The sequence below is a fragment of the Amblyomma mixtum genome, chromosome 5, assembly GCF_055824585.1.
Source record: "Amblyomma mixtum isolate Tamu chromosome 5, ASM5582458v1, whole genome shotgun sequence".
NCBI classification, from domain to species: domain Eukaryota; kingdom Metazoa; phylum Arthropoda; class Arachnida; order Ixodida; family Ixodidae; genus Amblyomma; species Amblyomma mixtum.
This window is the reverse complement of record NC_143016.1, coordinates 37,220,341-37,244,652: the sequence shown is the minus strand read 5'-3', so window position 1 is coordinate 37,244,652 and position 24,312 is coordinate 37,220,341. Positions and strand designations below refer to the sequence as shown.

The 24,312-nt window shown below is 46.1% G+C and overlaps 2 protein-coding genes across 7 annotated transcripts in view; one reads left to right on the top strand and one right to left on the bottom strand.

The window, feature by feature from the left end:
- LOC149341805 (uncharacterized) overlaps positions 1-13,896 on the top strand; it is a 50,521-nt gene extending 36,625 nt beyond the window's left edge. For all 5 annotated transcript variants that reach the window (XM_089544003.1, XM_089544001.1, XM_089544006.1 and 2 more), the window contains exons 7-9: positions 3,954-4,063; positions 4,839-4,963; positions 9,679-13,896. In XM_089544003.1, coding sequence (XP_089400129.1) covers positions 3,954-4,063; positions 4,839-4,963; positions 9,679-9,804 — 361 coding nt within the window. In that variant the 3' untranslated portion in view covers positions 9,805-13,896. The remainder of the gene's footprint in view (positions 1-3,953; positions 4,064-4,838; positions 4,964-9,678) is intronic.
- Positions 13,897-13,936: 40 nt separating this feature from the next.
- On the bottom strand, positions 13,937-22,884 carry Mettl5 (Methyltransferase like 5). 2 transcript variants are annotated; one of them, XM_089544007.1, is made up of 5 exons: positions 22,509-22,882; positions 22,292-22,403; positions 21,554-21,735; positions 16,393-16,475; positions 13,937-14,122 (listed from the first exon to the last, which is right to left on the bottom strand). In XM_089544007.1, the coding sequence occupies exons 1-5, from the start codon at positions 22,606-22,608 to the stop codon at positions 13,964-13,966; spliced, it is 636 nt and encodes a 211-aa protein (XP_089400133.1). In that variant the 5' UTR covers positions 22,609-22,882; the 3' UTR covers positions 13,937-13,963. The 2 variants fall into 2 exon arrangements, with proteins under 2 accessions (XP_089400133.1, XP_089400134.1); XM_089544008.1 differs by lacking the exon at positions 13,937-14,122 and adding an exon at positions 15,727-15,873 and having other exon boundaries at positions 22,509-22,884.
- Positions 22,885-24,312: the final 1,428 nt, after the last annotated feature.

Below are 24,312 nucleotides of genomic sequence, written 5' to 3'. Positions count from 1 at the left end.
GAGCTAAACGAGGCTTTGAACTGCGCTCATCTGCATGTCCGTCAGAACTTGCTCACAAACAGTCTACTGCTCTGCTGAAAGTTGCCGAAACCTTCAACTTCCCTTCCTGGAAGCTGAGCGTCTCTACTTAGGGGTGTGCGAATATTCTAAATTTCATGATACGAATCGAATATTTGTTTGTCGGGTCATATTCGATCACAGAAAATGATGTTGGAAAATTGCCGAATATTCGAGAATTGTCGAATATTTTTCCAGCAATCGATTATCTCGCAGACTTTCCCAAATTTGACCGTGTCAGAACCACAGTATCTGGAAAAATTGTCCAAAGATCGAGTTTAAACTGTCAGGAGAAGGTTCATGGCGTGTACCGATCAAAGTGGGCCTCTGCCAGATGTGGGCATCGTGCGAAACTCCGCTAATGGGCTTTTCCACGTGTCACACGTTATGAGTTCAAAACTGCCGACCACACGCTTTGAACGATCACAACGTGGAAGCGCGTGGCTTTTTTGTTCGATTCTTCCACAATGTTACATACGTGTATTGTCCACAGCCTCGTTCTGTCTCCTTGTCAACCCTTCCAGCGTGAGAACACCGCCTCGATTTGGTCAACAATGTTACGCAAAAAAGCCCACTTGTGGAATTGCGCAAGGGGCCCCCGAAGAGAGGCTGATTCTATGTACAGTCGAGACTGGATATATCAAACTCGAAGGGGATTGCGAATGTTCAATATATCCATAATTCGATATATTAAATATGACAATAGATTAGCTTATCTATAACCTAGAAGCAAGAACACGTTGTGCCCATTTTAGTGACGCGATTCTTGCTGCGATGTGCCGTCCGCCGTCGTGCTCGCACCGCACCGCTCGCTACGATTTGCTAGACATAACCTGCTCCGCACTGAAGTCGTAACGGAAGGCGCTTTGGAACTGGCCACTGTCTATCTAATCTTATTACCAGTACGCCAAAAATAGATAAATCGGTTATTAAAGTTCGGGCACATTTGGTTTCCGCAACGCCTTCGGCAGCGAAATATGCCAGACGAAAGCCGCCGGTAGGCTTCAGTTAGGTTGGCCTCACCGCATGACAAGCGACGTGCCGAAGGCTGGCTTCTTCGCATGACAACTATGTCGCGTAGAAAAGGAGCAAGATAGGAGCCACAGCCTAGAGAACGCCCCACGTTCACCTCGTCGCGCGGTTTTTCAGCACCTGCACGGCCAGAAGGTGCCCCGGACCACGCAGCCGCCCCGTTGACCGCCGCGCAGCCACTGACGGAAGAAATTTGCGAATTTGCTGGCGACATTGATTTGCTAAGTCACCCAGGAGATGAACTGCAATGCACGATCAATGAGTCAGACAGGCAAAGCAGAACGGTGGGTCAAAAAATTAACATGCATAAAGCCAAAGTAATGTCCAACAGTCTCGCAATGCAACAGGAGTTCACAATTGGTAGCGAGGTGCAGGAAGTGGTAAGGGAATACGCCTACTTAGGGCAGGTAGTGACCGTTCACCCGGATCCCGAGACGGAAATAACCAGACGAATAAGAATGGTTTGAGCGCATATGGCAGATTCTCTCGTATCATGAATAGCATTTTATCAATATACCACAAGAGAACAGTATACAACAGCTGTATCTTGCCAGTACTCACCTATGGGGCAGAGACGTAGAGGCTAACGAAGAGGGTTCAGCTTAAGTTAAGGACAACGCAGCGAGCTATGGGGGAAAAAAATGACAGGTGGAACATTAAGAGGCCGGAAGCGGGCGGAGTGGGTGAGGGAACAAACGCGGGTTAATGACATCCTAGTCGAAATCAAGAGGAAGAAATGGGCTTGGGCAGGGCATTTAATGCGAAGGCAAGATAACCGCTGGTCGTTAAGGGTAACGGAGTGACTTCCAAGAGATGGCAAGCGTAGCAGGGGGTGACTGAAAGTAAGGTGGGCGAATGAGATTAGGAAGTTTGCGGGGGTAGGATGACCGCCGCTGGCAAAGGACAGGGTTAATTGGAGAGACATGGGAGAGGCCTTTGCCCTGCTGTAGGCGTAGTCAGGGTGATGATGATGATACTGCCAATCATGTTGTTTACAGCTGCCAAACATGAGTCAATTCATGGATTTTATTTTATTGCTCCTTTTGCATAACCACATTGCAGGTTGCATACTGCCATGAATATCCACTTAAGCAGTGCACATTTCTGTGCTGCCTCGTTTCTAGAGTATTGTGCTGAGTCGGTCTAGTTTTATTTATTAGGGAACTAGCACTTACAGTAGTAATTGCCGGCATTTAGCCGTTGTATGTGTATTTTTGGCAGCCTGCTTTGTGCCAGGCTGCCATCTTCCCACAGGATTGTAGGCAACCTGCCCAGGTATGAGTGTGCATATAATACACCTCGAAGGTTGTGATGACGTCACGACGTCGCACATAGGTTTCAGGTGGACGATAAACGATACAAAACAATGACCACACAGCGCTAACGCATTTAATTCGAATTTGGCCAAACTACGCAAACTGACTGTCATTTTTCTTTTAAAGCGAAAGCTTTACTGGCCTAGTAGGAGCAAAGGTCAGAGGGAGGCCAAATTTGTCCTTCAAGCGGTGGGGGTGTGTCTGTCACGTCATTAACCACGTGGTTCGCCGCAGCTGCAGCCGCGCGTCCACCGCCGCCGCTGCGTCGACCGTCGTCTTGCCAGCAGCGGCAACGTGACTAGCCACATCATTCCGTTCGCTCGAAAAGGCGAAGGCGTCGCTCTCACGTGCGCGCCTGCCAGTCTCTCACTATGCACGAAGCGAGTCGGCTGGAGGCGACGTCTTCCCGCAGGCGGCGGGCCGAATCTGATCATCCGGTCGACATTGCCAACCGCGCGAGGGATTCAGCAATAGACAGGGAGCGTAAACGAGCTGAACGGGCAGCCAAAACCGATGAGGAGCTGGAGCTTCCAAAGCAAAGGAAAGGCGCATAACTGGCCCCCTGGGACACTGGACACCTCGATCGTGCTTTAAGCTACGTGGCGGTAGTGACAGATGTGCGCTGCATGCCTTGGCATTGACAAAGTTGTGGCCGGAGTGCGGCACTGTAGCTATGGAGCGTCGGTGGTGGTGGAAACTTTATTTGGAACAGGGGAGTTTGGGACACATAGGTCCTCGGGCCCCCGCACGGCCCCACTGCACTGAAACGTTCATGTCCCGGATGCTCATGACGCTGGCAGCACGGCCTGCGGCGATGGCTTGCTTGGCCGGGTCCCCGGAGCGCTGTAGGGTCTCCCAAGCCTCCCAAGTGATAAGGTGCTCCAAACCCCGCGGGTACGTTCATTATATTATTGGCGTTGACAACCTCCTAGAGTGGATGATTTTGAGGAAAGGAAGAGCGCACAGCTGGCTCCCTGGGATAGTGGACGCCTGAATCGCGCTTTGAGGTACGTAGCGGTGGTGAGAGAGAGATGTGGGACTGCATGCGTTAGCGCTGACAGCGTTGTGGAAGACACTCTGCACTGCAGTAATAGGCCGCAGCGTGACTTTACGCGGGCTATGCAAGCGTGACTTTCACTTGAATATCCAGGGTTAGCTCAGCTAAGCCGCAGCCATTTTATTCCGACTGCAAAGATCATACACTATTTTGAAAAGAAAAGAAGTAAGGACAACAGCATTTGCCTATTTACCTTTTTTACGTTTTTTTGTTCATAGCAGAAAATACGAAGGCATTTATTCTTCATATCAGTATTTCATTCACATTCGAAAAAATCAATATTCCAGTACCCCTACCTTTAATCTTTTTCTTTTTTTTTTTACGAGCAGCCAGGTTCCAGTGGATGCTTGCATGCAGGCGTCGTACCGGCCACCTTTCACCTCTGGTGTTCAGCGCCTTATAAGTTTTTGTAACAGCGCAACACTAGAGCGGGTGGAGTCCACGGGGAGAGGTGTACAGCGTGCTGACCGCCTTCGCTCGTCCCCATGCAGGCCCCACCGGCGTCGCCGACGCAAGGCCCAGGACGAGGCCTCCGGCACTGACGGCGACAGTGGGCAGCGCGGAGGATGCACGCCTGCCGAGTTCGAGGTCACCTTCGCAGGTGAGGTCACCTTCCGCCTCGAAGCAACGCATGCCGAGCACACTAAGGCACCCAACGTTCAAACGTCTGCAGAAACAGGCGCAGCCACTGGACCTCTCGGTGCAACGTTGTTTGACGTCTTTAAGCGTAGTGCTCCTTGCTGAGGATTAACGGCAGCAGCAGCCAGGAACCATGTAGATAAATGTGGCGACATATCGATCTTTCGAATCTTTTCACACGGATATAATCCAAAGAAAATACACCGAGGAAAATATGTAAGGTTGGCTTCTCAGGTCTCTTACTCCAGAAACGATTCGCTTCTCAGCAGGTTCACACAGCGAAACAGTTGTCGAGTTTTCCCTTAGCACATCCACTTCTATCCGCCTCCATGGCTTTCGCGGATGGTGCTAGGACCGTTCTCGGCTGCCCAATGCCTTTAAGATTGCCTTTAGCCAAGAAGGGACACACACACGCAGTGCGTTCGCATTTGGTCACGGAATACGAAAGAGGCGCTTTAACAAGATAACAGAGAGAGAGAGAAATAAAGAAACAAGAGCCACCCACCACTGAGAAGGCACACGAACAGTCTATCATCCTGCTGCTGCCAGCTACGGCGAGCGCTTTTGATGAGATACGCAAGACATTTTTTTTTTTTAGCGACTTAATTGGTTCCTTGTATCCGAGACGTGTCTGACGTGGGTTGCAAATTCAGCTGCAGCCAGACGCGACGAGAGTGCCCAGTGCTTCGACAGTCGCACCCTACTCACTCCCAGTGCCGTCGTTGCTAACCGCGCAGAGCTCGGCCTGGACAACGTGCTCTTCCCCGAAGGGTTCACATACTCCTACTGCCACGGCGCGTGTCACTGTCGCGGCGGACGGAGGCGTCGCGGAAAGGGAAGCAGGCGCCCCTGCGTCAGAGCGGTAAGCGATCGCAGCGCGCAACGCAGCTGCAACGCGTAACGCGCGAAGCCTGCCCACCGTGCAGTGCGCGCGCACGGAGTGACCTGCGAGTTGCATGACACAGGTGCTCCATGCAACACGAACCAGCCCCGACAAGGCTTTATTCCCACACTTGTTTCGGGATTGTTAGGAAAGCATAGAAAAATCGGCCTTGCATGCGAAGCAGCTTGATTAAGCTCTCATGGTCTGCTGTACGAGCATCGGTAACGGAGAATAATATAATGATCAGACATGGATAATATAAAAGCACCATACTTCATGGTCAAATAATGAAATTAGATTTTAAAGACGCATATTCCTGAAGCAGCACCATCAGACTTGAATGCTGAGTGACATAACAGGAACACGTGAAGGAGCAGCACAAACTCTACACATTAAACGCTCATGCCAAAGGTTGAGTTCACAGATACAGTTCAACATTTCTGAAATGAGGAGTTTTACTTCTATTGCCATAGTTCCTGCCGCTTTGTTCATGCCGATCGTTTCTGTTTGGCAGCTATGTTTGTGAATAAAAAAAAAATCGTGTAATTTTCGGACATGAGCGTGAAGCGGAAATGTTTACGGTCGCATAGGGCAGTTCTATTTTTTAACTGATTGGTTTTCAGTTATTTACATCCCACCCGTAGGCGGAACAGGAAAATTTTTGCGTAATGGAGTTGTACATCGTCAAGGTGCAATTTTTGCAAAGGTTGCCTTATTTTTAATTTTCTTTTCCCCGCTCTCACAAAGCACAGGGAATATAAGTTCAGCTCATAGAGGAAGGAAAGGGAATCCTTTTTCCCTCCTCCATAGTTGTCGAGATGGTTGCACTCAGAATGCTGCGAGTGTCTTCGGGACTCCAGTAAGCATTGCGACTGTCCCTTGCGCTCGTCCCGCGTTCTGTCTTGTGCTGTTGCACGTATATTTTGCTAAAGTTGTCCATGTGTCAGGAATTATGCCAACTAGCCGACATGTTACAACTTGGCCTACTGCACTAATTAGTAGCTCTTCCCCTTTTTATCGGAACGATGACAGTTGTCATCTAACTGATAGCTAAAAATACCCACGTGTCTCCCTCGAAACCATGACGCCCAATATCCACCTTTCTCGTTAAACTGCTTCCTCTCTGTGGCCCATGCTAACCAATGTACGCCGGCGGCCCATGGTATACAATGCCTCGTTTCTGCACCAATGTCCTCAACGCCAACGCGTATTGCTCTAGTGACCCGTTTCTTCCACAACGTTGTGCATGCCAACGCATGCAGCGCACACCTGTACCCCGTGTACTGTGCGATGTCAGTGCACGTTAAAGAACCCCAGGTGGTCGAAATTTCCGGAGCCCTTCACTACGGCGTCCCTCATAGCCTTAGTCGCTCTGGGACGTTAAACCCTATAAACCAACCAACCAACCATCAGTCGGTACAGCCGCGTAGCTCAAAGCGCGAATATTGGTTTGGGAGTAGAATCAGTCGATGTAGAAGATGATGTGCACGAGGTGTGTTCGGCTGCGGCAGTGAGAAATTGTGATCGTGACGTCCGTCTGTGCAGTTATCTTGTTGAATGTACCCCCTCTGCCAAAAGTAACCGAGCAACAGGGTTTTGCTTCTCAACCCTATAACGGAGCCTCTATGGCACGCTTAAGGACAGAAAGGTGTCAGAACGTGAGTACAAGGGTTCACCTTACTGTACACAGATTCAGAGCTTAAGGGCTGATGTAAGGGCTTCGCTACACGGCTAAGACACAAACCACCTGTGCCGGGTTACTTTTGGCAAAGACTGTACGTAAGGTGCGTGACATCCCCAGGAACTAGGCTTTCCGTGCGAACCGTCACGGTTGGTGCGCTTCTGTAATTGCCGCAACAGGAAATAAAAAAAAAAACGCCGCGATAACCTAGTACTCTCGCGCAGGGGCGAGCGAAGCTGATCTGTTCGCGCTCCCGCGGGTTCGAATCCCAGTCGCGGATATTTATTGCATTTATTTTTATTTATTTATTTCACTTTGGTCAAATCTACAGACATCGCAAGATCTTGCCAGGGGTTTACCCATCGGAATAGTGCTTTCGCACTAGAACGCCACTGGGATGAGCAACCCGTCGTCTTCGATAAATATGATGAACCAGTCGTCGAGAATTAATCTTTCTTAGCGCGGCTAACGTCTTGCGAAGTATGAGGCGGAATCCAGCACAAACGAAGAAAAAATATGACTGAGGTTATGGCTTCTTATTAATGCGTTTTACCAGCGCAGCTGCTGAATGTGCTGCGTCATACTGACATTCTATGCGCCCCACGAACCTTTTTGCACCTGTTCTGGCCTGCCAGAATTTCATCAACGCCGCCAACTTTGCGCTCGTAGTTCAGCCTATCGGGATATCGCGGGGTTGCAGCGGAGCCCTAAAACTAGAGGTGCAGCATAGCAGGCTCCTAAGACCGAACTGCCCGTGCCCGGCTTGAGCCCCGGGCACATGCCGCTTTGCTCCATTTTCATCGTTTGCCGGCCTGCGTAGCTGGCACCAAGGCGACAGCTGGGAGCGCCGAACTGAGCGCCACCGCGTTGCGGCGTTGCTGGGCGCTACGGGGCCAAAACGGACGCGACGACGAGGGAGGGATGGGGCTGTCTTGACGACAGGAATTTCGGCGGATACGCTAACCACTTCACAGGGAAGCTCTGCGAAATGTGCTTCGATGTAGGCCGCTTTGATGCGATCCAACGGGACCACCTCCTCGCGACCGTTCGCGGACTTGGGCGTCTAAGATGTGGAGGACGCGGTGCGGCCCGTTATAGAAGGGGCGCCTTTACAGCGTGTCGCCGGAGAAAAACGTGCGTCGAAAATGCGATGATCGGAAGATCGAGTAGGCCAGGCGCAGACGTCGAATGTAGTCCTGTAAGCATTGGAGGTACTGCAGATGCTACGGAGCAGAAGGAACGAACAAGTTCAATAGAGTAAATTGCTGGGCCAGTTGGTTCATAACGCGCAAAGGTGGAACCAGCGAAACAGACGCAGGACAAGAACAAGGAGGCAACACACAACACCCGCAGACCGGCGCGATCGTGGATCCCTCGAGGAAGCAGAAGGCGGCCAGGGAGTGGGGAGAAACCGCGCTGGCTATGGCGTCGAGAGAAGCGGCGAGCTGGTCGATCCGGGCCTCTAAACGGGACATGGCAGAGGTCTCTGGTGTGGACGTGTGGGCGGCGACAGAAGGAGAATGCGCGTCGTGGACTCTATCAGCTAACTGGGCGTGGCGATCGAAGGTACCGTCGCCTGCAGCAGCCAGTACTAGGCGGGTGGACTGCGGCAGGCGCTGCAGGAAAAGCTCCCTCAACAACGCACCGTTGGTGTCCACGTTGCTTGCTCTCAGGAGCTGCCGCACGCTAGTGAGCAGCTGGAGGCGGCGGTGATCTTGAAGCTCTTCTCCAGTGAGCAGTTGAAGCCGTGCGCTCCTGGACGCTGCAGTGCAGTCCGAGATGCTCTGCGTGAGGCGCTGATATGGGGCATCGCCCAAGGGCACAGAGATGATGTCCGCGACCTCTTGAGCCACCTCAAGCAGGTTGGAAAGTGGGTGGTGAAACCAATGTGTCTACGAGGTGCTGCCACCTGGGCGAACCACATCTGCGGGTTCTTTCGGCAGAACAATGGCAGACGCAGCTGAATTGCTGCAACGTCCCGTGTGCGTGAGGTAGCTTCAGGCTGTAGGTCGCTGGGGTCGGTCACTTCTTTGCTTGGAGTCACCACTGTCGGGAAATCGCGGGGTTGCAGCGGAGCGCCCAAACTAGAGATGTAACATAGCAGGCTCCTAGGGCTAAACAGCACATGCGGTTGTTGTTGGCCTCATAAGATGGCATATGCACACGAGGGGGATTGAACATAACTAGACGGTGGCGGCCTGTATTGCAAGCTGCATGCGACAAACATAGGATGGTCTAAAAAAATTCGGGCAACGTGCCCGACTCGTGCTTTATTTTCATCGTCGACCGCACTGCGTAGCTGAACCCAAGGCACCAGATGGGAGCGCCGAACTGAGCGCCATTGCGTCGGTGGACTCTAAAAGCCAATCAGAAGCGTCGAGTAGCCACGTGACCAGCGAGCGGAGGGCGCGCTCCGACGGCTCCATGTTAACTGTGAAGTGACGGCGCAAGGTCACGTGACAGGATCCAAAAACGCTGATGACGTCTACGTCCTCAATGATCCACTAACAGCTTCGTAAAAGAATTTTATACCATTCCCGTGAATGTTGCCCACAGTGAGCAACTAATATCGCACATTATTTACACGAAATAATCTAGTGTGCTGAAAATAGGACAGATTTTGTAGGCAAGCTCTAGGTTGCCGTGAGATTAGACTACAGGACCAGTGAGGACTTGCCTCAGGATGACACAATAGAATAAAAGGTACATCTTCCGGACGGACGTTGCACTATCTGGGTTACTGGCGGCTGGAGGGCCTTTCCCTACATATTAACGCGCTCTGTCCACAGACATGCAAATGGGGCAGTGGTCCCTACAATAGGCATGAAAAAGGGCCCAAAAATTTCGACCGATATTTCTTTCTGCTACACAGAAGATATGAGCATGTGTCACCATAAACTTTGTGTCATGCGTCACCATAAAGTGCATTCTTCTCTGAGAATTTTCAGCATGCAGTAGTGCACGTTGCCCAATATGTTCCACCGCAGCATCGATATCACAATTATGTTTGCAGGTGTCCAGCTGCAACTGGGCCACATACATGCCCCTGAACGTGACGTACCTGGATGAAGACGGCGTGATGACTACCACGCTCGAGAACTTGGTGGCCAGCGAATGCCGCTGCTCCTCTCGCCGGTGATGGGCGCACAGCCTGGAGCAATACCGTTGGGGTGGCACTCTCTAGGTGGACTCCACTGATCTCTCTCAACATGTGCCAAAGCAGGCCGCTCTGTGGTCACTGGGAAAGGGTAGTCAGAAAACCGCACTCACACTTGTGGCAGCTGGGCACACCGGCACGGCATGCACTGCAAGATGTAAGCTGGCATAGTGAAGGCAGTGCATGCACCATGTGGTCACCAGCTGGCTGCGGCATCCTCAGTACCTTTCCCAGTGACCCCCGCTTAGCTGGGTGCATCCGACGTTGCGAATACTCGCAGAAAGTTTCCTAGGGCACTGGTCTGTCCCATGTTCTGCTGAGCGGCCGAAAGTGGAAACGTGTTCTTCGGTGCCCTCACAAAAGCTTCGCATGCGATGGGGCGGCCGTGCAGCACTGACGAGTCACTACAAGAAGGCAGTAAATTGGTATAAGCTGACGCCGGACAAGCAGATCGCTCCACGGCACCACTGCTCCTTTGCGCGATCAATACTGATTGACAAGAGGTCGGTGCCTTTCACGGAGTGCAAATCTTTCCAAAGATGACCGAACTTTTAACTGAAATAATTTCCCGAGAGAACTGATCGGAGAATTCGACCCATGGGTGCCATAATACGACCTGCTTTCTCCCTGGAGCATCGATTACGGCTCTGCATAAGTGTTTCTGGCCCTGCTGTGAAAACTCAGGTGCGAATCTTTGACTTAACACACTTTGAAGGAGAAGGCTTTATGTGACCAAAATTTTAAATGACTTGTGCAAAACTTCACAATGGCCTGCACTTCACAGTGGCCTGCAATCGGACAAACCTAGACACAGCTTCTTTTTGTGCGTTCCACAATACCTACGTTCATCAAATATGTGCCTACTGGCACATTAAACATTGCACTTCAAAATGTTTTGCAGTGCAAAAGGAGTTGTCATATCAATAGTCACTAGTCCTGACCTAACAACACGTTAGACTGTCCACAAACTTGTGTAGCATGTGTGATAATGTTTACACCAGGTTATACCTGAGGATATGTGCCATCCCACCCTCTCAGCCACAACAAAAAACCCACACAAGCACAAAGTCTAGGTTTTTGAGCATAATGCTTGCACAATCTATCGTAGACACGTAAACAAAATAACAATATAAAAAAGCAAGATGCAAAATTTGAAATAATATACCATTTTCACCAGACTTTGAACTGTAGGAACAGAGAATATAGAAAACTGCTGTACAGGAATATAAGAGCATACCTAATGCCCCATCCCTCTACATCACTGCTGGTGTACAGAAAGCACTGAACAACTGCAGTGCAAGGAAACGAAGAATGAGCAAGTTACGTTCTACCCACCGACTCACCCGGTGAAACTAAAGAACACAAGGAGACGGGTAATACTATGTTGCTTCAAGAGAAAGGCCTCACTGGCTTTTTAGATTTTTCTTTCTCTCTGTGGTGTGATGTTTTTGAAGTTTATTTCATGACTTTTTATCTAGGGTGAATACCAGCAAGCACCATGTTGTTTTTGAAATTGTATTTCGCCCATAATCGTCACTGTATGCACTAAACGCTTTGCATGTTTTGTTGTGTAATGTGCATAAGCCTGTGTAAATAGCCACCCGTGTCTTTTACCACATCTCTAAAGCAGTGTGAAATGCCATTCGGTTACAGACTGCACTCCATTTTAGAAGAACTAGTATCTCTTGTGGTCCGTCTAAGTTCAGAGAGCCAGCGCTGAATGATCCAACTTATTTTACGTTTGCGATTCTTCCCGAAGATTCATGAACAAAAATATGCAGACGGGAAACTTCACACGACACCATCTTGTGCTATACATTTAGAACATGAGTTTTTGCCTCATTGCCATATGTGTGTGAAACAAGTAGAAATGTTTGACTGCTAGCGTGCTTAGTGCAACATTTGCCATAATTCACAGTATAGGGATTTTACCTGCTGACAGTATTCCTTCTGCTTACAAAAAGGTTCCACGCATTCTTAACAAGGCTTTTTATGCCAGAACATGAACACGGAAAATACATGCAAACCTTGCTATCGTGCTAGAATTACAAGCAAACTATAAAGAGCCAAACATAACAAATATGAACTTTAACCCTTTCTGGTCATCTGTCAGACATCGCCTGACAATGGAAAAGTTGTGTGCCCGTTGATTTGTCGGGCATGGCCCGACACAGCATTTTGTCTGCCATTTCGCCAAGAAAAGTTGCGCGCCTTCTGATTGGAATCATTGTAGCCTGCAAACTGGCTATCTGGCTTTCCTCCCGAGGATAGCAGCACCATACCGATGCAAAAATATTTTTTTATGATGTGATATCGAGGGCCTGAATTGGCGCCAAAAAATCATAGCATGGCTTATATTCCAGCAAGCGTGTTATGGAAACTTGTCTAATGACTTTGTAGAAATCGAAGATGACTTCAGCGATGAAGACAACTATGTGCCTCTTTCAACAAGGATTGCAAGCTGTCTGAAGTGACATAATGATAAAATGCGGCGCAAGGAATGCATGTCTTTTGCAAGACATGCGAGAGAAAGCCTGGCCTCAACCTAGGAGACTGCTGCGAGAGTTACCGCACACTAAAGAAGTCACGCTGAAGCACTAGCGAAGTTGAAAAAATGCTTTAAATAAGTGGTTATAACCAAAACATGAAGTGGCACTACCTTTCCTTGTGAGGGGCTAGAAGGTCTAAGAGAATGCTGACCTGTGCAGCAGTCACTGGGGAAAGTACACTTGACTAGAAAGGGTTAAGGGCAACTCCAGCAGTTTTTTGGTCAATTTGAGTTTATAATCATATCAGATTATTTAGAGTCCCCTCTCTCTGATACAAAAAACAATTTTTCAAAATACAGAGTAGAAGCATTTTAAAACAGCAAAAATCAGGACACCGAAAGTGTCTTTCGGTCAAACTTCAAACTATGACGTCAGGGGTGCTGTCCTCAAACTTATCGTGTGTGTGCTGTTTGGCTAAACTGGTTGACTGTGACAACTTCGGTCATTATTTGTCTCAAATGAGCAAAAGCAAGCGTGAAATTCTGTTCTTCAGCAATTGCAGACCAAATATGAACGAGCACGCCAAACTGTGATGTCACACATTCAAGATTGTCCATAGAAATCGCCTTCAGGCCATGAAATGGAAAATTTTTAAATGCATTTGTGCTGCAACAAGACATCAGGCTCCTGCGAATTTTCACACAAATGACCAGAAATTAGCGGAGAACGTACCCGGAAAGTGGAGATACAAAAAACGCTGGAATTGCCCTTTTAAAAGCTTCTACACCGGAAAATGGTGTGGTGCAATTTAATTTGCCACCTTCTGCACATTTCAAAATATTCAGATACATCACTGAAAAATTGTGGTAGCACAGATTAAAGGTTTAGGCTCATGGAATGCAGTGTGGAATCAAAATGCTGCTACAATATTCAACAGCCTGCATTCACACATACCTTGGTCATTCAATCAGACTTCATCTGAGTTTATCACAAAATACATCACGAAGTCATGAAAACCAAGTACAAATATTAGTCACGCACACAAAAGTACTTGAATCTCTTTCCTGCTTAAACTTCTCAACCTTCCATTTCTAAAGTAAATGGCAAATGGCTGAAAAAAATATGTTTGGCCTGTACATAAGTGCTTTCTTTTAGTACTGATAGCGTTCAGTTCTCCAACTATTATAACTAATATATGTTGCCAGTCTTACAAAAGCAGCTTCGGTGCAGTTTTTACTGGTCAGGGACAAAAGCCCATGCAGAAACTGCTAAAGATTCCTGAATGCATGTTGATGCTAAAAAAAACACTGAAAAAGCAGTCAGTTCAACTTGTAAAAGTGTCCTGCACTGTTCCGGCTTTGAAATTCAAAGAGCAACAATGTGGCTTAGACCCTTTGTTAGAGGAGCTGTGCATAAAATAGGGCCTTTTACAAGTTTTAGATGCAGAACAGTACGACCTTTTCTGTCATGGGCAAAACTCTCGTCCTAAAGTCCCTTTAACGCACTGTTTGCACTTGTACATATCTGACCTAGAATCATGTCTTCTTATTTGTAAAGCTTTGCAAATAAACTGTTCTTCACAGCATCTGTGTTCTGATATGGTACTGATGTATGGTGGTCACATGTCGGCTGGTGAGAAGCTGACTAGTTTATTATTTTTCAGGTAACTTGCGATGTGAAAAGTGCACAAAGTCAACGGCAACATCTGTTGAATCACGTTTGTGAAACGTATACAGTCGATCTATGTTATAGCGAAGCTCAGCCACAACCCTGCAGTAGACACCCCACTCTTCAGCCTTCTTCACAATGTGCTGCAAGATAAAAGATGAGTAATTAAGTCAATGTAATAATGCAGAAAAGAGCACACAAACAAGAAACTATCAATTCGACGACGCTTTTAAAAATTGAAAAGGCAGAAAGCACACAGTCCAAATTGACACCATAAGTTGTGACCATTTCAGACGGAATCAAAAGAAACAAAGCGGTGTCAAAAGAAAAAATGCATATAAAACACCAAATGCTGCTGACACACGTAGGTAGAGGGTCTATGACAGCAGCACCTGGAGCTAGTTCTCCACAGTAATAACTTTTTTCCACATCCCAACAGTTAGTTACAATTAGGGGTTGTACTTTTCAGTTGTTATTTCTTGAAAATTTGGAGGAAGATTTTCGGTGTCTATTTGAGAACACAATTTTCACTGTTTTTTTTCTTCCGCAGATATTATTTCTTGTGGAAGAATTACCATTTTGTCTTGTTTCTTTAGTGACATATGGGCACCCATGTGCGCTCAAAGGTCTGTATAATTTATCTTGCTTGCTTGTTCGCAAGAGCAGTTTATTTACAAGTAATTAATACACAAAGCATTGTGTTTAGAGCAATAGTTAGAATGTGAAATACTATCGCCATAAAAAAATGCATCAAGATGAAAGTGAGGTGAAGTGAATTAACAAAAACCTGGCTTCAAAAAAATTTCAACACATTATAGAAAAAAGGAACAGGCGAAAAAAACAGAAAAGGATGGAGATGCTGCGATGACCGTAGTGGAAGCCAGAACCCAACACTTTTTCAAGACATGTGTCATTGTTTCGAGCTGATAATGGCTTGATGTGATTACAAACACCGTCAGTGTCGTTACATGCTGCTCAAGAACTCCTTTATGAAGTGTGATGGTTTTAGGAAGGTGATGACAGTCTGTGACCAGAACATGCGGCGCTAGTAGACAATGCTTGATGAGGTAATGCAGTCTCTGCTCCACTGCTTGAGAGAACGCTGTGTGCAATGCATCCAAAGATACAACTGAGCTACTTAATCCAACCACCCTACTGTCTCACCGCACTGCTGTAACAGTTACTGAATATCTAGGAAAGCTACGACACACATAAGGAAGATACTGACCGTTTTCAGTTAGAACCGAACTTTAGAAAATGTGGCACATGCTTATCATTTCTTTTTCTATTATTTAAGTAGTTCACGTATGCAAGCACAGATCGTGCATCGTGCGAAAAGCTGAACGGCTTTTGGGCCGCTCACGTATGCTCCCTTTCACAGGCGGCATGATCGTCAATATATTTTACCGAGTCCTTTAGTTTGAGCGTTCAAACAAATATAAACTGCTAATACCATATACGCAGCAGAAACAGCATAGTAAGGTGTGGACAGAGAAAGCTTACCTCAACATATCAGCGTTTCATCGTGTACTATGCCAGGCAGACTAAAACACTTGCTATCACTTTCATTTCCTCAGTCAGATATGTTTAATGTGGTGAAGAACACTAGGGCTCGAAATTGCTGGGAATGATGCTTTCAGAGTTGCACACAAACAAGCAAGATAGAGTATTTTACATAAAATGCTAGTACCTCAGTTCTCTTCATGCCTTTTTATTCAGAAAAATGGCAGTATTCAGGTGGGTAGTGCATTATATATTGCCACAAACTTTGTCTGCTTTATTGTTTTTACACAAGAGTGCTGTTTATCACCTTCTTCTGCACAAGCCATGTTTATGATATCAGATAAATTCCTACTTTAATGCCTCCGGCCTCTTCTTGAGTCATCCTGATGATCTTTGAACGAATTAGAAAGTATGGAGACACATTCATACAGGGGCCCACTGTACACCTCAGCAGAGTACTTGATAAGTGCAAACTTCTACGACTACTGCCAACCCTGAATTTCTTCCTTGGAAAGAAATGGAAAGAAATGGAAAGAAATCTGCCAAATAAATGGCGACACTATGCTCTCAGCCTTCCCACTAGTCACGACTGCAACATTAAAAATTAGGAAAACTACCACGAAATCAACAGCATTATGTCTCGAGAGCCTAATGCCTTGACAGTATGCTGTTTGTTATCATTGATTTTATTTGTCAGAATTTCTACATTAAGTGGCTTAGCAATCAGCCCTCTGAAGCAAGTTCAGCTTGGTTACAGGGCGAATTAGAAGTTTCAAGAGAGTGACGCATGTAAAAGTTAGTAACAAAAAATGCACTGAATCTGAAATATTAGCGACAATGTCCACATTTAAACATGCAGCCGCAGTTATGCCTGTGAAATACTATAATACAACGAAGAAAACGCACTTACTTCTCGTGTTGAAGTTTTATGCAAACTGTACACAGAAGCTGACGACATGAACAGCGCTGTTTTCAGGAAAACCATGTCAAGACCTAAAGAAACAACACCATCAAAACAAAATTTCAGTGAGAACGTCATAAGTGCAAGCGCACACTAGACTATGCATTGCTGAAGCTGCAAAATGTGCACATTATGCCATGCCATAGAGTGCACCAGGATATTAATGTATTCATTCGAAGACAGGTTAGACATGAATGCTGGTGTAAGGCAACCAAAAAAATGTTTTTGATGTCACATTAGAAAAATGAACAGATTCAGAAATAAATATTTCGAGAAATGGAAAAGTGTCTGAAGCAAGCGTAAGAACGTTGACCATGGCTAATACATATCCGTTGCACGTTCATAGCAATCAATGCACATGAGGGTAGAATGGGCTTTCTAGAGTGAGGCACAGGGTCTCATGATGACGGCCAATGTTTGGCATGCTTAGGACTTTCAAACAGGATAGACTTTTTGTCGCTGGTGAGAACTAAAGCGTATATGGGTGCATTTCAATGCTGGAAGAGCTACGACAAACCGGCTGTCCTCGATTGTTGGTGTCATCACTCACTCACTATTGGCCACATTTCGATGGAGGTAAAATGCGAAAATTCCCATGTGCTGTGCAGGGTAAGAGTACGTTAAAGACTCCAGGTGGTCTAAATTAACCCAGAGCCCTGAACTAGGGCATCCTTCCATACAGCTAATGTGTCACTTCAGGACGTTAAAGCCAATATACCATACATAGCACTGCTTGTACTAACACAGGCAGCCATGCCATGCAAGCCAGTATGATGGCGAACATGCAAATGCCTCCGTAGCACTAGTATGGGTCTAGAGTAATGCAACAAGTAACCGGCAATCTAGCTCTACAATGAAATAAGTTGAATACAAAAGTTATCAAGAACACAAAAGAGGATTATGCTAGATTACAAACCACTCTCTGAATGGAAAAAAAAAGGGAGCTTAAGAGCCATGGGAGAAAGGTCTGAGGAGCATGCTCCGATATTTAACAAAAGCCCTGAGCATAACGGCAGATTATGTTGGTAGTTCTACAACAAGCTGAGGTGCTTACCATAAATGAGGCAATCATGCATCATAATACAACATTTTGGGCGAGTTGGTTACCTACACTCATTATTACAGCGCAAAGACGGCACAAAACAAGAAGGGGACACAACAGCGCTGACTGTCAACTAAGTTTTATTCGAGACCAGTAGGGTTTTATACTACCTGGCGATCAGAACAGGAAAACAAATATACAAGAATAGCTGTAGGCACGCGCAAGGGTACAGTAACGGCGGTTATCCGGCACGTGTCAGATTTCACAATCTAGATACTTCATCTCTTTCTGGGACAATGCCACTGACACGTGCCGGATAACTGCCGTTACTGTACCCTTGTGCGTGCCTACAGCTATTCTTGTATGTTTGTTTTCCTGTTCTGATCGCCAGGTGGTAAAAAACCCTACTGGTCTCGAATAAAACTTAGTTGACAGTCAGCGCTGTTGTGTCCCCTTCTTGTTTTGTGCCGTCTTTGCGCTGTAATAATGAATCATGCATCACTTTGCAATCATCATCAGCCTGACTACGCCCACTGCAGGGCAAAGGCCTCTCCCACGTCTCTCCAATTAACCCTGTCCTTTGCCAGTTGCAGCCACCGCATCCCCGCAAACTTCTTAGCCTCATCCACCCACCTAACTTTATGCCGCCCCCTGCTACGCTTGCCATTTGGTTTGTTCATAGAAGGTTGTGGCCAAGTACTACACCAGGGTTGTGAAAAGCTCTGGTGAGGGAATGCACTGTCGGTTCTGGTTACCGAGATCAGGCCGCACCCCAGGCCTGGTAATGCAACTGTATCGACACATGGAGTTTTCTTTTAAAACATGGGGGAGAACTGCGCAGGCCCGGGATTCAAACCCTGGTCCTCTTGCACGTGAGACGGACGCTCTACCCGTACACTATCGCTGCACTACAACCACATGCAAAAAAAAAGCACAAATTCAAGTGCTAATCATCAATACATACAGCTAGGGGTCGGACTTTTCGGTTTTTATTTTTTGAAAATTTTAGCGCACTTGTTTCTGAGTTTATTACAGAACACAGCTTTTGGTCTCTTTTGGCGAATATTATTTTCTATGGAGAAATTATTAGTATTTTTCTGACAATATAACATGGTATTCTTGTGTGATCAGAAGTCACCTAGAATTTCTCTTGATCTTTAGTCATCCCAATTATTCCATTTACATGTAATTGACACAAAAATTGTTGCACTTACAACTGTGCTTTTAGGAAGAAATGCCATCACCATTAAAAGTGCAGTGCAAGGAACCGTAAGACAAAAGTGCAACTGGAAGTTGATTGCTAAAAGCTATGTCGCCATGCTACTGTTTGGTTTCTGCATTGGGTGGACTGAGAGGTTGAGCTTCACATGGTCTGCATGCTGATGAGAGCGACAGAACACGACACTTTTTAACAATGCAGCTGCCATAAGTGGGTGAAAGCAGCTAATAAGGGCAACATATCATAGAGGGAAGTTTATTTATAACTTATTTACAAATCGACCAAGGCATTCACTGCATTCAAAGCGATCAGGAACGTTAGGCCAGAGCTCACTCCTCACGAAACACTGTCAGCCTGACTGACTTAACTAGCGCAAGGTGTAGTCGTTCTTCGTTTACTGGACCAGTGTCAGCACCAAGCTTCGCCCTGTCCACTCACTTCATAAGTACACCAAAAGCAGAGTCAAGACTACCCTTTTGGCGCCAAAAACACCCTTACCAGAAGTACGTCAGCGCCCACAAGGTTGTTTACTCGCAAACGCTGCATAAATTCCACAACGCCGTTTATGCACAGCTGCAGGACAAATCACACACTCAAACGGACAGTGGAAACTGAACGGGAGCCAATATGCAGCTGGTACTGCATGCATCGCTCTGCTGCTGAATACGGCCTTCTGCTGAACTGCCATACGAGGAATCTACGTGGCAGCTGTGCCTCATGGGATGGAAGGGACCTTACAGGGCCTTGACTTTTCGCAGTTGGCTAAACGCCATTTCTGCAGTTTACCATGATTGTTTTCAAACAAACCTATTTGAATGGTGCCTAGTAGAAGAGGGGGAGGGAGGAAGAAGGCAGTGCGACCAACCCTAAAAAACTGGAAGGGATACTTAAGACCTGCCTTAAAGAGTGTGATGCCATAGCATTAATGGGTTAATCACAGTGTATGCTGAATAGGTCGTTCTCAACTTTACATGCACAGATCCATGGAAGTCCTCATATGACTCCTGGCGTAATGGTGCCACTGCCCCGGCAGGTGGCTGTTTCAAACAGGGCTTGCAAGGCCCAGCTTGCTCTGCCCGAGCAACCTCTCGCTACCAATGAATAACTTAACTGCCGCCTGCAATGGTGAGCAGTTTGCTCACAATTCAGTGTGGGCAGGTTGTGCTTATGTCTTAAGGGCACGCGACCTAGGTGACCCACCTGACATCTAGGTTGCTTTGCTATGGATGTTTCATGAATTTTTCAGTCACTGTCAATGACGACAATAAAAACGCCAGTTTTTCTGCAACATGAGATACTTAATGTTGTTGCTTGAATGGCTTAAGAAAACAATGAGCCAACGCTATGCAGGCGTTGGCTGGGTTATGACCCTCTGCACAACAACCCACCAGTCGGCCAGGCCGGGGGACGCTTGTACCCTTTTGACCGGTGGGTGCCCGGCGGTGGGTTGGTTTCGAACCACCCACCTCCCGCAGCCGAGACGGGCGCTCAAACCACTAGGCCACGACTGCGGCCACGACGACAGGTACCTGACTGCTGGAGCCTCCTGGTTTGCAACAGTGCAGCAATATCCCAAAGCGCACAACTGCGCTGCTTAATTTTTTAATGGTTTGGTTTATTGGTGTTTAACATCCCAAAGCAACTCAGACTATGAGGGACGCCGTAGTGAAGGGCTTCGGAAATTTCGACCACCTAGGGTTCTTTAACGTGCACTGACATCGCACAGTACACGGGCCTCTAGAATTTCGCCTTCATCGAAATTCAGCCGCCGCGGCCGGGATCGAACCCGCGTCTTTCGGGTCAGCAGCCGAGCGCCGTAACGACTGAGCCACCGCGGCGGGGCTTAATGTTTTAATGTTCTCTATTGAGTGTGACGTCCATTGATAGGCAGCTAGTTGTGACATGGGTACTAAAGAATACGGACATTTTCCAGTTAAAACCAAATTGTGAAAATTGAATTCGGCATACATTGGCCGTTTTGTTTTCTGTTAAAACTAGAAAGTCCAACCCGTGGATATAGCTAATAGCATACTGATCTGCCGTTTATCCTATGTGTCAACATGCCACTGAAATAAAGTATGTGCACTGAATACTACATGCATTTTGGTCTTTAACAATAAATATGTGCAATATAACCAGTACAAAAGCTGTGGCTTTTGGTTTCATGCACAAAAAGCTGTAAAGAGGACAATGCAGAAAAAAACTTTTTTGCAAATGGTTCATAACAGTGCCAAAAATGAGCAAACATCCTTCTAACAGGTATCAATTTTTGGCATTATCATTGTCCTCACTTATGCAAAAATTTATTCATTGCATAAGCCAGTGGTCTAAAATATGATGGTACTAAAATTGAAAAATCATTTTTCAGTCCCTTGGTTTTTGACATCAGGCTCACAAATATTATTATTCTGCAGAAGGTATTTTTGTGTCCCTGGATATTAAGCCATGCAGATACACTGACTCAAAATGTAGTGTCCCCATTTTTGCAAGACATGCGAAGTGCACAAAGAAGCGTCATTTGCAGTAATTTTAGACTATTACAGTAGACTGTAAAATGTCACCACAAAGTTTCCAACACAAATAAATGGTACTTTTATGCTAAAACATAGTTTACATAAATACCATTCCTTAAGGTCGAACTTCGGCACTTTATTTTAGAAACAGTTTGTTAAAATTTGGTAGTTGTAACGCTAATAATTTAGCAATAAGAGCAAACTTTCTGATGTAGAACATTTTACTGAATACCAAATAAATTTCTGGCATAAATAGGCATTTTACTCAATACCAAATAAAAAACACTTTTACACACAACTAATTTCTCCTTGTGCACATCTATCTCAATCGCTCACCTTTTGTCCTTGTGCCAAATGGGGGGTTCATTACTACAGTGTCAAACATAGCCTTCCACCTTGTGTCAGGGCCCAATGTGAGGTCCCACTGGACTGTGTCCACAGACGCTATTTCCATCTCCACACAGTTTTGAGCGCACACTTGCAAAGCGGCCGCATCGATGTCAAATCCCACGACATAGCTGGTATAGGAAAAAAAAAAAAAACATAATTCACACACTTCCAAATTTACAAGAGGTATTCTCAAATCTTTCAAAGCAGTTTACTGAATCCAGGAAGCTTTCAAACCGAGATGAAACAAAACAATTTAATCAGAGAGGACAGTAATCAGAGTACAGTAAAGTACTATTTTTTTTCTTTCGATAACAGCAAAAGAAACCCGGTGCATCTTGCAGGAACATTTTTTTCCTTTCTGAAAATTTTTTTTCCTTTACCAATTGGGTGCAGCGTTTCATATCCTCTTGCGGTGCGACTTTAATGTTTGCTTTTTAAGACATTTCGCGAAAAATGAAGTAACGAATTTTTCGGAACCAGACTAGCGCGCGTGTGCGGCACAGCAACCGTTTAAATAGTCAGTGTTCGTACATACACAGCACTGAGCACAGAACCAGAATCAAATTAAGCAGATAAAAGTATTCCACTGCATGAAAAAATGACGGCACGGTAGGCCACTTTCCCCAGAAACTCATACTCCGCATTAATGAGCTTCACACATACAGGTTCAAAACGAGAACTCACCCTGCATTTAGAATAGCAGCGCCTATGCTGAGTATTCCGGCGCCACAGCCAAGATCGGCCACACACATGCCTTCGAGTTCTCCTTGGCTGAACACATGATGCATCACATGAGCTACGAGGGACAACATGAGTCAGTAAATCTGTCACTCCTAAACTAGGCACATTTCTATCATACAGGCACTGAGACAATGTCCCAAAACTCAAGATGTGACCATACCTGCAATATCTGGCGGTGTTGGGTACTGCTCCAAATGAACATTCGGATTATCAAAAGTGTCCACACTATCCAGGATGCTTTTTAATTGCTTGAGCTTCATTATGATACGAGCAAGAAAGCACTTTAACGAGGCTGATGTGACTTCCAATCGTTAGAAGCACAACACATGTTCATTAATGCTCCACAAATCTTATCGACCACAACTAAACCACCGTGACCGTCGCGGTAGTGTTCTAGATGCGGTAATGTTTTCCTACTGTGGCTCATGTAGCCATCAAAGCGATTATAGTTTTCACCACGGCTAACCGCAGTTACCACGGTTCTCCCAATGCTTTCCCCATGGAGGCCGCCATCTTAAATACACTGTTGCCAAGAGCATTATTGAAACGCGCTGAGTTGGAAACAGCGACAGGCGCCAGGGTGAGCAGCTGACCCACGTGGTCACCGCCAAGCATCCGCCAAGGCTATGGCGCTGCGGTCGCTTTATGATGGGCGCGTCGTCTGCTACTCCCAGCTCTAGGAGCGTCACCAGCCAGTGGCTCACGATGCGTACAAAAACGTATTTAAAGAATATAAACGGAGTTTCTGCCTTAATCGCTTCCGTATTAAATAAACAAGACGGTTTAGTAGAATTTACACCCATAACTTTAGCGCGACACGTTAAAGACGCGTTGACAAATGGCTGATTGTCTCATTCCGACTTCCTATCTGGACAAACTTTCAGGGAGCCGATACAGGGCGGGAATGCTGTGTTCCGTCAAGAAAGCTTAAAAGCTCGTTGTTCGGACTGCTCTAAACGTATCTGCATGCATGCCAGGGAAAGTTAGTTCGTTTAGCGTCCTAGAGGCCGGTTTTGGTGGCTTTTAAATGCCAGATTTTGTATTTAATGAACTGATTTTAGAAGTAAACGAAAGTTTGCACCCAAGTCGAGGCAGAAAAATTCAGTAGGTGTTTCAATTACTACCCAAATGTCAATCTTTCAATCTTTTATCCATTAAGACAACTGCTAGAAGAAGCTACCCAGCAAACCAAAAACCTCTCAGAGACGTCTAGCTAGACGTCTCTGAGAGGTTTTTGGTTTGGTGGGTAAAGAAAAATCACCTAATATGGTGCCTTTCTGCTGCAGTCGATGCTGCAAGATGAGCAAGGAGCCCGCGCTTGGCGAAATTCAGTGCTGTTGTACGACTTCAGTCGAAGACTTAGAGGTGTTCTAAGCGACGTGTAACAGTTATCCGCCAGAAAAACAAAGAAGGTAAGCATTAACGTTCAGCACAGAGATGCACGGCCTGGACATGGCTGACGAAACGCACCATAAAAACTACTTTGTACAGCCGCATATTACCTACCCAGGTAACACCGAACATTAGAATAGTGTTATAAAAATGTTATGTAAGTTGGAGTAATGTTACATGTTGCATAGTAACTTTACATTAACATTAAAAATTAACATATAACGTTGTAAGTTACATAGGAAATGTTACTTTCACATTCTAAACAAACGTTGTTTTAATGTAATCTTATAAATTTTATTATAATGTTAGAGTCGCAACTATAAAAAAACATTGCAAATATATTTCGAGCACCGATTTCCAGACATTTTTTCACTGTTCTTAGAGTAAAGATGTTTTTCAACTAACCTAACCTTGTAACCACATCTCTTAGATAGCACCCGCCATAGATTACATGAAGAGCCCCATTATTTAGTCACAAAACTTTAGTTATTACCCATTCCCCACTGTCGCTCATGGGACATCCCGCAGTAGCGAGTATATAAGCTCGGCGGCATGATATCCGTTTGGAGGGG